Source organism: Lagopus leucura, unplaced genomic scaffold (assembly GCF_019238085.1).
Source record: "Lagopus leucura isolate 7727_CA_CO unplaced genomic scaffold, USGS_WTPT01 Super-Scaffold_702, whole genome shotgun sequence".
Taxonomy (NCBI): domain Eukaryota; kingdom Metazoa; phylum Chordata; class Aves; order Galliformes; family Phasianidae; genus Lagopus; species Lagopus leucura.
Window position 1 is genome coordinate 8,732,174 of NW_024962254.1, and position 16,076 is coordinate 8,748,249.

Consider the following 16,076-nt stretch of genomic DNA (forward strand, 5'->3'; position numbering starts at 1 on the left):
AGGAGGTTGATGAGGCCTTCCACAAGAAACTGGAAGCAGCATCACAATCCCAGGCGCTGGTGCTTATGGGGGACTTCAATCATCCAGATATTTGCTGGAAAAGCAATGTGGCCAGGCACGCGCGGTCCAGACGGTTCCTGCAATGTGTTGAAGACAACTTCCTGATGCAGGTGGTGGAGGAATCGACGAGGAGAGGGGTACTGCTGGATCTTATTCTCACTAATAGAGAAGGGCTTGTCAGGGAAGTAAAGGTCAGGGGCAGCTTGGGTTGTAGTGACCACGAGATGGCGGAGTTCAAGATCCTGAGTGGAAGAAGTAAAGCAAAAAGTAGGATTGCTATCCTGGACTTTAGGAGAGCCAACTTCGATCTCTTTCGGGACCTACTTGGAGCTGTCTCATGGGCTAGGGTGTTAGAAGGGAAGGGGGCCTGTGAGAGCTGGTCAGCATTTAAGCAGCTCTTCTTCCATGCTCAGGATCAGTGTGTCCCTGTGAGCAAGAAATCGGGAAAGGGTGGCAGGAGACCTGTGTGGATGAGCAAGGAGCTCATGCACAAACTCAAAGGAAAGAAGAAGGCCCATGAAATGTGGAAAAAGGGTCTGACTACTTGGGAAGAATACAGGAATGTTGTCAGGGCCTGCAGGGATGCAATGAGGAAGGCTAAAGCCTGCCTGGAATTAAATCTGGCGAAGGGGATAAAGGAAAGTAAAAAAGGCTTTTTGAAGTATATTTTTAAGTATGTTGGGACCCGCTGGGATGCATCTGAGGGAGCTGGCAGAGGTGATTGCTGAACTGCTTTCTGTCATCTATGAGAGGTCTTGGAGGATGGGGGAGGTGCCTGAAGACTGGAGGATAGCCAATGTCACTCTGGCCTTCAAAAAGGGCAAGAAGGAAGATCCAGGTAATTATAGGCCAGTCAGCCTCACCTCTGTCCCTGGAAAGGTGATGGAACAGCTGGTGCTGGATGTCATCTCCAGACAACTGGAAGAAAAGGAGGTTATCAAGAATAGTCAGCATGGGTTCACCAGGGGGAGGTCATGCTTGACCAACCTGGTAGCTTTCTATGATGTTGTCTCTGGCTGAGTGGATGGGGGGAGAGCAGTGGATGTAGTCTACCTTGATTTCAGCAAGGCGTTTGATACTGTCCCCCACGACATCCTTATAACAAAGCTGAGGAAGCGTGGGATAGATGAGTGGACAGCGAGGTGGGTTGAGAACTGGCTGACTGGCAGAGCACAGAGGGTTGTTGTTGGTGGTGCAGAGTCTGGTTGGAGGCCTGTAACCAGCAGTGTTCTTCAGGGGTCTGTGCTGGGTCCGGTCTTGTTCAACATCTTCATCAATGACCTTGATGAGGGGATAATGGCCACCCTCAGCAAGTTTGCTGATGATACGAAGTTGGGAGGATTGGCTGACACGCCTGAAGGCTGTGCTGCCATTCAGTGAGACCTGGATAGGCTGGAGAGCTGGGCAGAAAAAAACAGGATGAGGTTTAACAAAAGCAAGTGTAGAGTCTTGCATCTGGGGAGGAATAATTGCATGCACCAGTACAGGTTGGGGGATGACCTGCTGGAGGGGAGCTCTGCAGAGAGGGACCTGGGTGTCCTGGTGGACGACAGGTTGGCCATGAGCCAGCAGTGTGCCCTTGTGGTCAAGAGGGCCAATGGCTTACTGGGGTGCATTAAAAAGAGCGTGGCCAGCAGGTCGAGGGAGGTGATCCTTCCCCTCTACTCTGCCCTGGTGAGGCTTCATCTGGAGTACTGCATCCAGTTCTGGGCTCCCCAGTACAAAAAAGACAGGGATCTCTTGGAAAGAGTCCAGCGGAGGGCCACGAAGATGGTGAAGGGCCTGGAGCATCTCTCCTATGAGGAAAGGCTGAGTGAACTGGGTCTGTTCAGCCTTGAGAAAAGAAGACTGAGAGGGGACCTGATCCAGGTCTATAAATATCTAAGGTGTGGGGGGCAGAATGGCGAGGCCAGACTGTTTTCAGTGGTGAGTGGAGACAGGACAAGGGGAAATGGCTGGAAACTGGAGCATAGGAAGTTCCACACAAATGTGTGCAAGAACTTCTTTACAGTGAGGTGACGGAGCACTGGAACAGGCTGCCCAGGGAGGTGGTGGAGTCTCCTTCTCTGGAGATGTTCAAGACCTGCCTGGATGCCTACCTGTGTGACCTGCTGTAGGGAACCTGCTTTGGCAGGGGGTTGGACTCGATGATCTCTGGAGGTCCCTTCCAACCCCTACAATTCTGTGATTCTGTGATACGTCTGTGGTGAAGTGGGATTCAGCCTCTTCTTGTAGGTAACAGTGACAGGACAAGTTAAATAGCTCAAGTTGCTCCAAGGAAGGTTCAGGTTGGGTATTAGGAAAAATGAAAAACTGATTTGTCTGAAAGAGTGGTCAGGCATTGGAACAGGCTGCCTGGGGTGGAGGTGGAGTCACTGCACCTAGATGTGAAAAAGTGCAGATGTGGTGCTGATGGACACGATTTAGTGGCAGTGTTGGTGGTAGTTGGATGGTTGGACTAGATGATCTTAGAGATCTTTTCTAACCTTAATGATTCTGTGATTCTTTGACTTAGTCACCATCGCAGAAATATGGTGGGATCGCTGTCACGACTGGAGTGCTGCAATGGATGGCTATAACCTCTTCAGGTGGAATAGGCAAGGAAGGAGTGGCAGTGGGATGGTTCTCAATGTTGGAGAATGTTTTGAATTTGTACAGGTTTAGTGTTGGTAATTATGAAGTCCTCATGGGTAAGGGTCAGGGGAAGGCTGACTGTTGTCAGCAACTGCAACAGCTGACAAAGCTGACGTCCTGGTGGGAGTCTGTTATAAACCACCCAACCAGGATGAAGAGGCAGATGAAGCATTCTACAAGTGACTGGCAAAAGTCCAACCGTCACTAGCCCTTGTTCTCATGGGGAGCTTTAACTTACCCAGCGTTTCCTGGAAATAAAATACAGCAGAGAGAAAAGTCTGGGAGGTTCCTGGAGTGTATGGAAAATAATAACTGCCTGACACAGCTGATAAGAGCCTACCAGGGGGGCGCTCAGTTAGAACTGCTGTTCACAAAGCAGGAAGGGCTGGAGAGAGATGTGGCTGGAAGCTGTCTTGAGCATAGCAACTATGGAGTGATAGAGTTCTATTTAGAACATTGGTTGGGAGAGTTCCTTGAGAGATGGTCTTGGAGGTCAGAGGGGTCCAGGAAGGCTGGACATCGCTCAAGAAGGGAGTCTTAAAGGAGCAGGCTGCCCCTGTGCCCAACTGTGGGGGAGAAGACTGAGCTGGCTGAACAGGGAGATTTGCTGAGTCTTCAAGAGAGGAAACAAAGAGTTTACCAACTTTGGAAGAAGGGGCAGGCAACTCAAGAAGAGTACTAGGATGTTGCTAGGATATACAGAAAGGCATATGGATGCATTTAGAAAGTGTGGCCAGCAGGTTGTGGGATTTGTTCCTCCCCCTCTGCTCTGCCTTGGTACGATTCTGGGTTCCTCAGTTTAAAAACTGATTCCTAGAGAATCCACCAGAGGGCAACAAAGATTATGAGGGGGCTGCAGCATCTCCCCTATGAGGAAGGGCTTAAAGACCTGGGGCTTTTAAGGCTCCAGACCAGCCTGGAGAAGAGATGGCTGAGAGTGCGTTTTGCCAGTGGAAGTAGTCAGTACAAAGGTCACAGATGAAGTTGAAATGTATTTACTTCAATTTAAAGCAATGAGAGAAGTGAAATTATACAGCAAGAATAATATAGAGCAGGGCACCTAACCATTACTACATGAGGATAGCGATAGTGATTAAGAAAGATACATCACAATTGCCCTGATGTTTTACCATCATCCAGATCCACAGTTGCTGGAGAGCCCCAGTTGCAGTGAGGATTTGGAGAACCTTTGCTGGCACTTGGGAGGTCCTGTGCAGTGCATCCACTTGTAGGTGAGGTCTCCAATTTCACTGAGATTATTTCCTCTGTAGGAGGCTCAGGGGAGACCTTACCACTCTACAACTGCCTTGACAGCGGGAGGCTGTGGTGAGATGGGAGTTTGCCTCTTCTCTGAGGTAACAGCAATAGAAGAGGTGATGGCCTCAAATTGTGCTGGGGGAGGTTCAGGTTGGATATTAGGAAAGACTTCCTTTCAGAAAGTGTGCTGAGGTACTGGTGCAGGCTGCCCAGGTAGGTGGTGGAGTCACCATACCTGGAGGTGTTCAGGAGCCATGGAGATTGGCACTGAGGAATGGGGTGAGTGACCATGATGGGAACAGGCTGATGGTTGGACTAGGTGATCTTAGAGGTCTTTTCCAACCTTGATGATTCTATGTTTGCTTACTGATCCTGTTGCTAAAAGGGATGTGGAGACTTGGACTGGAAGTATGTAAGCCTGTGCTGCAGTTCAGGTCTCAGGCTGCTGAGAATGCCTGGCCCTGTCACTGCAACAGGAGGGCAGCAGGGATACCAGCTGTGTGCGATGTGAGCAGGTGGGTGATCTGCTCAGCCTGGTGGTAGAGCTAAGGGAGGAAGTAGAAGTGTTGAGGAGCATCCAGGGTGGTGAGAGGGGGACTGACTGGTGGAGTTGCACTCAGCCATCCCTACAAGAAGGGTGTGGGGTGATGCTTTTCAGGCAGTGGGGGATCATCTGCCATCTCACAGTCAGGTGGGGGAGGTGACCTCAGAGACAGCAAGGGATGGAAACAAGTCCCTGTTTGGGGCAACGAGAGTACTGGCCCTCTGCCTGTCCCACCCTCCCAGGTGCCCTTATGTAACAGGTATGAGGCTCTGGAGCTGGACAGACTGGGGGCTGTAGATGTTGGTGAGGGTCCATCTATGCAGGAGAGGTTGCCTAAGGCCACAGTGTATTGTGTTGCCACAGTGTCAGTCAGGAAAAAAAAGGGTTGTCATCACAGGGGACTCCATTCTGAGGGAAACTGAGGGCCCAATATGCTGCTCAGATCCATCCCACAGGGAGGTGCATGCCTGCCTGGTGCCCAGGTGAGAGATGTTGCTAAGAACATCACCTACCTGGTCAAGCTCTCTGATTGTTATCTATTACTAGTTTTCCACATAGGAAATGAAGAGGTAGGCAAAAGAAGTTTTTGGATGATCAAAAAGGACTTCGGGGCTCTGGGAAGACTTCTGAAGGGATCAGGAGTTCAGGTTGTGTTGTCCTCTGTCCTCTCAGTTGGTGATGGATCTGCACAAATGGAGGAGGGAATGAATGGCTTTCAGAATGGTGTCATACTCAGGGCTTTGGGTAGCATGGCTTGGGGTGCAGCCTTGAGCAAGGGGGAATGCTGATGACAGACAGGAGCCAACTGATGAGAAGGACTGCAAATATCCTTGGGAACAAGCTGGCTGGTTAGCAGGGCTTTAAACTAGATATGGGGGAAGGAGGTGTACTGGGTGACAGAGAACTGGAAATGCTGTCACCCTGGGAGGCGGTAAGGAAAAACCCCAGACTTGTCCTGGAGGTAGTGGGGAGGGCTCCTCTGAGAAGGCAACGATGCCAATGATTGGAATACTCTGATTGAGGGCTACAGGCTTTTTGGAAGGGACAGATAGAGTTGGAGGGGTGGAAGAGTTGCCCTCTATCTTAGAAAGTGGATAGATTGTATGGAGCTGTGTCTGAGGAACAGTCATGATCAGGTAGAGAGCTTGTGGGTAAAAAAAAAAAATCAAGGATCAGTTCAGTAAAGGGCATGTAGTGGTTGGGATCTGCTACAGGCCACCTGAGCAGGAGGGGGCTGCTGATGAGGCCTTCTTGCTTCAGCTGGGGGAGGTGTGCTTATGGGCTCTTGCCCTGATGGGGGATTTCAACCCTGCTGGGATAGCAGCATGGTGGGTGGCAGACAGTACAGGAGATTCCTGGAGTCTGTCAAGGACAACTTCCTGGTCCAGGTAATAGATAGACCAACCTCAGGCTTACTGGACCTGGTGCTCTCCTCTGCATTAGTGAGCATTAAAGAGGTTAAGATTGGAGGCAGCCTGGGCTGTAGTGACCATGCCTTTGTGGAGTCTGTGATCTTAAAGAATGTGAGCCTGGCAAAAAGCAGAGCTAGGACCCCGTGCTTCAGGAGAGCAAAATTCGAGCTGCTCAAGGAACTGCTGAGTGGGATCCCCTGAGAAATTGTCCTTAAGAGCATGGGCACAGAACAGAGCTGGCAGCTCTTTAAGGACACCCTTCTGAGAGCACAACAGCAGCAGAAGTTGAGCAGCGGAGGCAGGCTTCTGTCATGGCTGTACAAGGACCTGCTGCTTAAACTGAGAGAAAAGAGGGAAATGTACAGAAAGCAGAAGCAGGGTTGTGTATCCTGAGAGGAATACAGGGCTGTTGTCTGCCTTTGTAGAGATAGGGTTAGGAAAGGCAAGGTGCAGATAGAGCTCAACTTGGCGAGCGTGTAATTAATGAATGTACAGATGTTATAATTATGAAATATACCAGAGAGTTTGGCTAAGCAGTTATTATACCAAAAGAGAATAGATGGAATGCTTACCTGTATCCTGGGCTCGCTATGAAACTCCAGCAGAGTGGAGCTCCAGGAGAGATCCTTCCCTACTGCAAGTCAGCTCTTAAATGAGTCTAGGAGAGGTGGAGCTTCCAGCAGCTGAATTGCCTTCACCTGTGCTCCTCTGGCTGACTCATGGCTCACCTCAGGTGATCAATCAGAGGTTCAGGCTGTGACTCAGCAGTTCCCATACACTCCACCCCTTCATGGCGTGAACCAATGATCAGGCTGACTAAAGGGTAAGCTTTCCCTAATACAGAGATCTGCTGTATCGCGATGCTTATACAGTTTTCATCGTGACGCATGTTGGTACAACTCAAGACGAGTGATGATCAGTGAATGTCCATATTCTTTCATGGGCCAGTGCTCGATGATGTGACTGGAGGCATGCAGCCATGAGGTGCAGGTCCATTCTATGTTCCATCAGTCCCATGCAGACCATCACCGGGTGTTGTACGTGATCTGACAGCAACACTGGAACGCTTGATGGCATTTTGTTCCTTCCCGTGGTCCTGAAGGCTCACAGACTCACGGGGAGTAATACAGATGTTTCAGAGGTACCAGGAGGGGAAGGTCTGCTCTCCAGGGCAAGATACAGGCCGTATTTCTATCCTGGATCAACACTTCCGCTTGTACTGGGGCACGTCCTGGCTGCCTGTACCACAACTTCTGGCCAGATATCTGCGGTGCATAACGATATCAGGCACCAAAGGAGGTGTCCTGATCTGCCACAGGGACATGATGGGGGTTCCTTTAGCAATAAAGATTGGAGTGTTGACCACAATATCAGTAGGCCATGTACCTATTACTGGAGGGACTACTGAGCCTCCCACCTCCAATAGTCTCCCCCAAGGTGCAAGTAGGCCACACCACTTGGGTCCTACCTGCACCTTCCAGGGCCATTTTATTTTATGGGTACCCGGCTCTAAATTCTCAGGGGCAGGGAGCAGAAGATTATTTTTGTTACCAATCTGGGGTCTTACCTGATGATCAGTGCCTGTAATTTGGATCCTAAGCGGGGTGACCCATGTCATCTGCAACATTCTCAGGGCACTGGGTCTGCCTTCTTGGGGTCTTTCATTCAGGTCCTGCAAGGTTTCATAGAATCTTTTCGTCCACCCCTGCAGGGACTGGGAGTCAGTCTTCAGGGCAGTCTTAAGTACACAGTTATAATAATGTTCAATGAGGCCTGCCTCCATTGGATTATATGGCAGGTGGAATCGCCATTTGATGTTATTTTCTTCTGCCCAGCGCTGTATCGTTGCACCAGTAAAATGAGTCCCTTGGTCGCTCTCGATGACTTGAGGTGTCCCGTAGGCAGACATCAGTTTAGTGAGTGCCTTGATGGTATATGCCTGGTTTGCTTTTGGTACTGGATAGGCCTGCAGCAGCCCACTTGCAGTGTCGACACAGGTCAGGGCATATCTTGCCCCTTCGGAGCGAGGAAGGGGCCCGATGTAATCAACCTGCCATCACTGGAGAGGATTGTGTCCCCTAGCAAGATGGGCTGTTGTTTTGGGCAATGATCTTGGTCTCATCTTGGAGCAAGCGTTGCAATGCTGGCATACTTGGACAATATACCTGCCCATAGCTGTATGGGCAGCCCCAATGCTTTAGCAGCTGGCCACATTGTCTTCTGTCCAGCATGCCGTAGCTTCTAATGTAACCAATGGGCAATGTTCTCAGCTGGCAAATTCTCAATCCAGCCAACTCGGGCCAGCGTGTCAGTTTCATCATTTCCCAGTGGCTGTAGGGGCTGATGGCCAGAAACATGGTAGACACATGCAGTCCTGTGTTTGACTGGATTCCATATGTCTAACCACACATCTCTGTTGCCTTCCTTTTGGTGACCCCTGGTTGATGTCCCCTCGTGAAGTGTTCCGACAGCCCTGGCCGATTCACATGCTTTTCATGACACCAATGTGGTGAGCGGCAAAATGGCGTTTATTGCAAGCAACACACTCTTCTTATAGCTTTCCCCTATATGACAGTGCTACCAATCACCCTCGTTATGGTTATCTATGCCCAGTAGACGTATATCATGCCTTGTCGTCTTCATATATGGTCTTGCTTGTTCTCCTTTCTTATCCTCAGGAAATGTGTTACCATGGTTTCCCATCAATCAAGGGGCCCCTGCGGATCGTGTTACTGTCCAGTGACCTCCACAGCCTCTGCTTTACCTATTCTGTTGACTACACATCTCTGCCCCAGATTGGCCAGGCATGGGTAGTCCATTACTGGGCGGACCACTGCAATCCAAAGATTGAGCCCCGGTACACAGCCCAACTATCTGTGCAGATGTTCAGGATACCTTCACCGGGTTCCTTGGTTATAACCATCCACACGGCTCACAGTTCTGCCCATTGGCTGCTCTGACCATCCCCCTCATCAAAACAGATTGTCTCAGTGGAAGGGTGGTATGCAAGTGGAGAGCAATAGCTTGGGTTGCCTTTGCTGGACCTGTCTGCGTAGCAGGCATCTTCAGGGATAGGATATTTTCCTTCCTGAACAGGACTCTTCTCTGGTGGAGCGACCAGTATTTCTTTTGGTGCATCACTGTGATACCTCATGGGGCCTAGGATCTTCTGGAGTTCTTCTTTCAAGGGTGATGAAGACAGACTGCTCCTTTGGCTGAGGTAGGCGACCCATTGTGCCACTGTTTGTGCTTGTACCACCCCTGTCTTAGGGAGGTGGGTCAGATCTTTCATCGACCCCTGAATCAGCAGAGTGGTCTTAACTAAAACTTCAGCCGTTTGAGTTATTGGCTCTACTGCCTGTAATGCAGAGTAGGCAGCCAATAACTGTTTTTCAATCATACTGTATCTTTCTCCTGCTCCATGCCAGACCTGAGACCAGGAACCAGTGGGGATCCAAACAGAACTCTGGTGTTGCCACAGGCCCCAACCAAAACCATCTTGAGTAACATGGACACCCAACTTGGCTGGGAGGGTAGGATCAAACACACCCAATGCCTGGGCTTGTTCAGCTGCCAGTTTTGCTTGTTGGAAAGCGTCCTGTTCTGTTTTTCCCCCAGTCCCATAGCTGCCCCTTTTTTGTGAGTCTGTATAGAGGCCTTAGCAGCTGCGCTAGGTGAGGTATAAAGGAACGCCAGTAACCCAATATACCTAGAAACTCTTGCAGCTGCTTCGATGATGTAGGGACTGGGAATGATTGAACCTTATCTATAACAGCACTGGGTAGCACTTTGGTTTTTCCTGACCAAACCACCCCCAGGAATTTTACGGACAGGCCTGGACCTTGCACCTTTTGGGGATTTATAGCCCATCCCCTCTGTTGTAAATAGGCAGTTAATGAATCTGCTGCCTGTCCTACTGCCTCCAGTGAGTCGGATGTCAACAGGAGATCATCAATATAATGATATAGGTTAACATCATCAGGTTTTCTCCAGTCAGCCAGGTCACGCGCCACTAGATTGTGACAATACGTTGGTGAATGCATGTACCCCTGTGGCAGGACCTGAAAGGTCCACTGCCTGCCTCCCCACGTAAACACAAACTGATCTTGCGATTCCTCAGCAATTGGGATACTGAAGAATGCATTTGCTAGATCTAGGACAATGATAGGTTTTTATCTCCCTACTCAATGTGTCCATTAGGGAGGCAATGCTGGACACGGCTGCATGAATAGGCGGTGTAACTTTGTTTAATTCTCTGTAATCTACTGTCATCCTCCATGTGCCACCTGACTTTCGCACTGGCCATATGGGGGAGTTATACGGGCTGTGTGCAGGTCTTATAATGCCCACTTTTTCTAATTCCTGCACCGTTCTCGATATTTCATCTTGCCCACCAGGGAGTCTATACTGTCTAACATTAGTAATCCGGCGCGGTTTCGGCAGGCAAACAGGCTCATGTTTCGCATGGCCTCTTAATACTGCCTGTACCGCCTGGATACTGATAGATCTCTGTCGAATTCTGAATCCCACAGTTGTTCGGAGAGCCAGACCCCATAGAATGTCTATGCCCAGGATCTATTCTTGGACTGGGGCAATAGACACCTTGTACTCCCGAGGTGGGAGATGCTCAACCCCCAATTTTAACCATGTTTGGGTGACAGGAATAGTCTGTCCCCCAAAACCACCAATCATCACTCTGTTGCCATCAAATTTCCTCGGATCTCCATAGGTAATTGATGTTTCTGCTCCTGTGTCTACTAGTGCCATAACTCTCTGAATATTTTTTCGGGACCAATAAATCGTTAATTCTACATAGGGCCTCTGGTCCTGTCTGGAGGCCCTATGGGGACTAACATCCCTTGTCACTGCATGAATTGTGCTAGGGCCAGTTCTTTTGCTTCTGACGGCTCAGGCATTGTGGCCCGAGACACCTGAGGTGGCTTTTTTTTCCTATTTGGAACAACAAAATCTTCTAGGTTCCATGTTGTTGTTGGAACCCTCTCTATAACCCTCACCCTTGATTTCTTAGGGTTGTTCTGGAACTTCTGATTGTCCTTTAGTTGTCTCCAAAGCTGGAGAAGGACATGGTTGGGCTGGCGGTCAATGTTAGCAAATTGGACCCCAGCCCGAATTAAATCATTAAACATTTGTTTTCAGGAGACCCTTATGGGTCCCGATCGAGGAGCTCGAGTAGCCGGCATTTTGGTTTTACTTACTGGCAGGACCTCTGCTTCTTCCAACATCCAAATGTTGCGCCTAGTCCGCAGGCGTTCTGTTTCTCCCAGGTTGTCCACTAACTGGGCAGCCTGCTGGACTACGGCTTCTGAGGCCACCAGGGGATTTAATATAGAGACTAAAGTACCATAGAGATGAGAGGGAGCTTGCTGTAGAATCAAGTCTCTCATTCCTGCTGAGAATTTGACCATACCAGTGCCATCAAATGTGTCTTCATAGATAGCTTCCCTTACGTCCAGTTCACGGATATAATTTTGAAGGTCCTCCATGGAGGACAACATGCCTGTGTGTAGAGGTATATCCCATTTATTTGGCCATACGCATATGGCTGGGCTGTTACATGCAGATGAGTCTGGGCAGGGGGCCACTGATCAGGCGGCACCCCTGACAGGACGGACTTCTGACAGGACGGACTTCTAGTGATCTGTCAAAATTGGAGGTTTGAGATCTAACTTAGATTTCTTATTTTCTTGATCAATGGAACCTGATGCAGGAGTCTGGTCATTGTCTATTGAAATGTTACGAGCTTGATCTATTGGAAGATGCAGAATTGGTTTCTTCCCTATTAGTATGCCAAGTTCTTGCTCTAACTTTTCAATACGGTCTTTCAAAAGTTGATTTTCATTCTCTAAAGTATTATTCCTCATTTCAGCATGATTTAAAGCATTTAACAGTGGCTGTGCCATTGTGGAGACAGGCAATTGTCTTTCATTAGTGATCAGTACATCTTTGCTAAGTCCTTGAAAGTAATCTGCCATGTGATATAGGGAGATATTTCCCATAACACGAAGGGGACCCCATTTTTCATTGATAACTGCTAGTTCATAATACGGAGATCCCACAAACCCTGGGATCTGTCTGGGGATCATTTTGTCTAAGGGGGTGATGTTCTCCCCCCTGACCCACTTATAGTAATTCCATAGAAAGCCAGCATGGCTTCACCAAGGGCAGATTGTGCCTCACCAATCTCGTGGCCTTCTATGATGGAGTGACAGCTTCAGTGGATGTCATCTACCTGGACTTCTGCAAGGCCTTTGACATGGTCCCTCAGCACATCCTTCTCTCTAAATTGGAGAGGTGTGGATTTGAAGGACGGACTGTTTGATGGATTAGGAATTAGCTGGCTGGATGCAGCCAAGGGGTTGTGATCAATGGTTCTGTGTCAGGGTGGAGCTCACAAGCAGTGTCCCTCAGGGGTTGGTCTTGGCTCTTCAACATCTTCATCAATGACATAGATGATGGCATCGAGTGCATCCTCAGCAAATTTGCAGATGACACCAAGCTGAGCAGTGCAGTCGATACACTGAAGGGAAGGGAAGCTATCCAGAGGGACCTGGACAGGCTGGAGAAGTGGGCCCATGAAAACCTAATGAGGTTCAGTATGGCCAAGTGCAGGGTGCTGCACTTGGGTTGGGGCAATGCCAGGTATTTATACAAACTGGGGGAAAATCTTGTTGAGAGCAGCCCTGTGGAGAAGGACTTGAGGAGAAGCTGGACATGAGCCAGCAGTGTGTGCTTGCAGCCCAGGAGGCCAACTGTGTTCTGGGCTGCATCAAAAAAGGGGTGGCCAGCAGGGAGAGGGAGGCATTCAAGGCCAGGCTGGATGTGGCATGTAGCAGGGGGGGGTTTAAAATTAGATGATTTTTGTGGTCCTTTTCAACCTAGGCCATTCTATGACTTGAGACACAGGAGGTTTTAGCTATGAGAAGTTGGAAGCTGCCTACCACATCTGGAGTGACCTGGCTCCACTAAACTGGGGACATGTGCTTTGTGTAGCTGGAGCATCACTTGGGCATCAACTCATCCTTGAGGGTCCTGACAACCAGGGGCTGAAACTATCATCACAGATTTTCCATGGAAACAATGGATGGAGATTAGCTTGCTCAAAGGAAGGTTAATGTCAGAATTGTGTCAGGCTGTCTTAGATGAATTGGAAAATGCAGAAGAGGGCTTAGATTGATTGACTTCCAAGTGAGATACCCAAGGTGGAATTATTTCTACTACAAGCGAGTGTCACAGAGCATGCCTTGAATTGCTGATTCTAAATCATCTCAGCGAAGTTGGATTTAGCTTGTGTTACATAGACAAATATGAATGTTCCTTTCCCACAGAAGCGACTGTACTAAAGCACTGTAAACTACAGAAATTGGTTATTTTTTCACTGTAAAGGTATTTTTTAATACTGTGCAGCTAAATACTATTTGTCATCCTGTACAGATAGAGTTGTCCAAAGGTAATCTACTTTCCTATCATTCTGCATTTCAGAGTTCAAACAACAGCATCTTGCAGGTCAATCTGCACAAGTAGAGATGAATAAGACTAGCATGTCAAATCCAAAATTCAGTGCTGTTTTATTGTGTGTGTACAACTGCTTTGGCTTTGATAACCACATAGTAGAAAACATGAGCACAGGAAAAACTTCATCCGTTTATCATTTTTTATTAGTGTTAAACCAACCAGTCTTAATTCAAAAAAAACAAAATATACACACGTGGTCAGTTTGCTAAGATAGAATAATACTATGACCCATCTTATACAATGATTGTACTTAACAGTAACTCTGCCCTTCACCCTTAAAGCAAATTTAAGTCTTTCAGAAGCTATTTTGAGTGGATTCTTTGCCCTAATGAGATATGAACTACAGCCTGTTAATCATACAAATACACTGCAGCTGGAAATAATTCCTCCCTGTGAAAGAATGGGAGGATTCTGAAAGAATTATGGGTAAATTAGTCCACTCTTATATCCTCTCAAAGAAATATTTATCTGTCTTGGGAGAAAGGCTGAGAGAAAAAGCATGATATGTATATTAAGCAGCTGCCCACAGTATGGCTCCTATTGTACAAAAACAATGCTGGAACTCAGACCAAGCCATGATCTCAGTGCAGAGATAAGAAGCAGCCTGGAGCAAAGCTCCTTGCAGATACACAACTTCACTGGAAGCCCTGCCACCTACAGCCTCTTACGTGTCTGACAAGCAGTGCAGCAGTTATGGTTTCACTGAATGTTTATCTACTTCTACAATAAAACCTACAATAAAAGTTTGTATTAAAATTGAATTTATGTTTAGTCTCGAAGTATGCTATGATGAAAAAAAGGACTTAAAAGCCTGGGTACAGAAACCACTATGCTTTGTAGTCTACTGGAATATTAAGTACCAGTTGCGGTGCAGGCTGAAAGGCTTCTTTGGTTGTTACAGCTGCTTCCATTAGTTAGCAGAAAGCTGAAATACCTTAAAAACGCTGCTATGGTCCTGCACAGAAGCATTAAACTCACAAGTAATGCTTACCCAAGCAAAATGGAATGACTGATCCCAGCAGCTCACATGCACCCCTTGGCATTCCACTACCTTCCTCCTGCTGTGGATGAGGCACTGGAGAACAGAAGAGCTGCAGGAAGCCCCGGGGGAGCCATGCTCTGCTCCCTCCCTCTGAAATAAAGGTGCTTAATTTACATCCTGGCACACTCACTGTAAACCATAAGCGAAAATCTAGAGTTGCAGAGATGGAAGTAAACATTGTCCTATAAAGTTAAGTCATGTAAGTTGCTCCTCTACCACCATGTGGTGTAGTGGTAGAAGATGCCCTTCTTATGTAAGGCATCATTTTACATGGCTTCCCAAAATCCAGTGAAAGTGAGAACAGTGATACGTTTTGGATTCTAGCGCTACCTCCCTTGGTTTGCTGGCATTCTCACACTGCTAAGCATCTGTTAATACTGCAGTTGCACGACTTCACACGGTGAGATTCTATAGTTCTTTTAGCAAAGGGGGGCCTTTTCAAACTCCCAAGGCAACATTTTTCCTATATAGCACTTAGCTCTAGCACACAGTCCCTTTTGTAAACCAAGGTGATTTCCAACACGTAAGTGAACAAGGAAAGAGCTCTATGTTTCTCTTAAGTGGCAAGTGCAATTGGCTTGTGTTATAATCTAGCCACTGAGAAGGTTAATTGCATAGGGGGCTATGTTTGCTTTTGCTTAAGCTTCTGTTAGTGATACAGTACTAATAAATTACCCTGGAGAGAAATAAATAAATAGGTTGGCATCCCCCAGACACTACAAAGGAAATCCAGAGAGTTCAGGAAAGCAGTCCTGATGGTCCTGGGAAGGTACTCTGCTAACAAGTCCAGCTCATACCACTGTCTGTACAGGAGTGACACACTGTGCAGGAGAGCCAGCTCTCTCTGAGGACGAGGTGGAGCGGTTGGTGATTTCTCTCTGCAGCTCCTCCACTTTCTTCTGCAGCTCAGCCCGCTTGGCAAGAAGCTCCTTGTAGCGGTTGTGGACAGGCTCCTGCAAGAAAAGCTGGAGCTGAGGGCTGCAAGGCAAGTGTGCAAGCCTGAACCTCATCATGGTGCCACCGATCTTGCACTTCTGCTTTACCCAACACATGTAGCGTAACAGTGGCGAAACAAAACCTAACGTATATCTTGACAGGTGACAGAGCTCTAATCTCTGCTGTTTCTGGGAGATGCCAGCCTTGGCACCTCAGTCTGGCCATAGTTTCAGAACTCTGAGGAAAAGTACATGTTTTTCTAAATATTTTCACACAGTCAGTTCAACAGTACTGAGAAGCACTTATTGGGTTCCTGTGTCTAATGCTCCAGATCTGCAAAACACTGCTAACTACAGTTAGACTGTCTGAGAATTTCTATCCCTTCCTACATAAAAGTGATTGAAGCATTTAGGGCCACATTCAGGCTGCTTATCTCAGGCGTCTGCCTTGGGCAAGCCAGTTCTCCTGCTGTAAAATTTCAAGGCCATAAACAAGGGTCGCACCCCTGGGCCCTAGGCAACCGAAGTAAGCAGCAGGTTCTTAATGGCAGAAATCTACTTGCAGCCCCTGAGCTCAGATCTAGAGCCTACAGCCAAAGACGTTTTAGGTTCTCAGGTTCTTTTCTGAAGAAGAAACTCTTCAGATGATGGTTTTCCTG

At 48.0% G+C, this 16,076-nt stretch overlaps 1 protein-coding gene across 1 annotated transcript in view; it reads right to left on the reverse strand.

Moving 5' to 3' along the window:
- Nucleotides 1-13,469: 13,469 nt before the first annotated feature.
- The window catches only part of MTMR2 (myotubularin related protein 2), a 64,465-nt gene continuing 61,858 nt past the window's right edge, over nt 13,470-16,076 (reverse strand). The window contains exon 15 of the mRNA XM_042862484.1: nt 13,470-15,435. Coding sequence (XP_042718418.1) covers nt 15,274-15,435 — 162 coding nt within the window. The 3' untranslated portion in view covers nt 13,470-15,273. The remainder of the gene's footprint in view (nt 15,436-16,076) is intronic.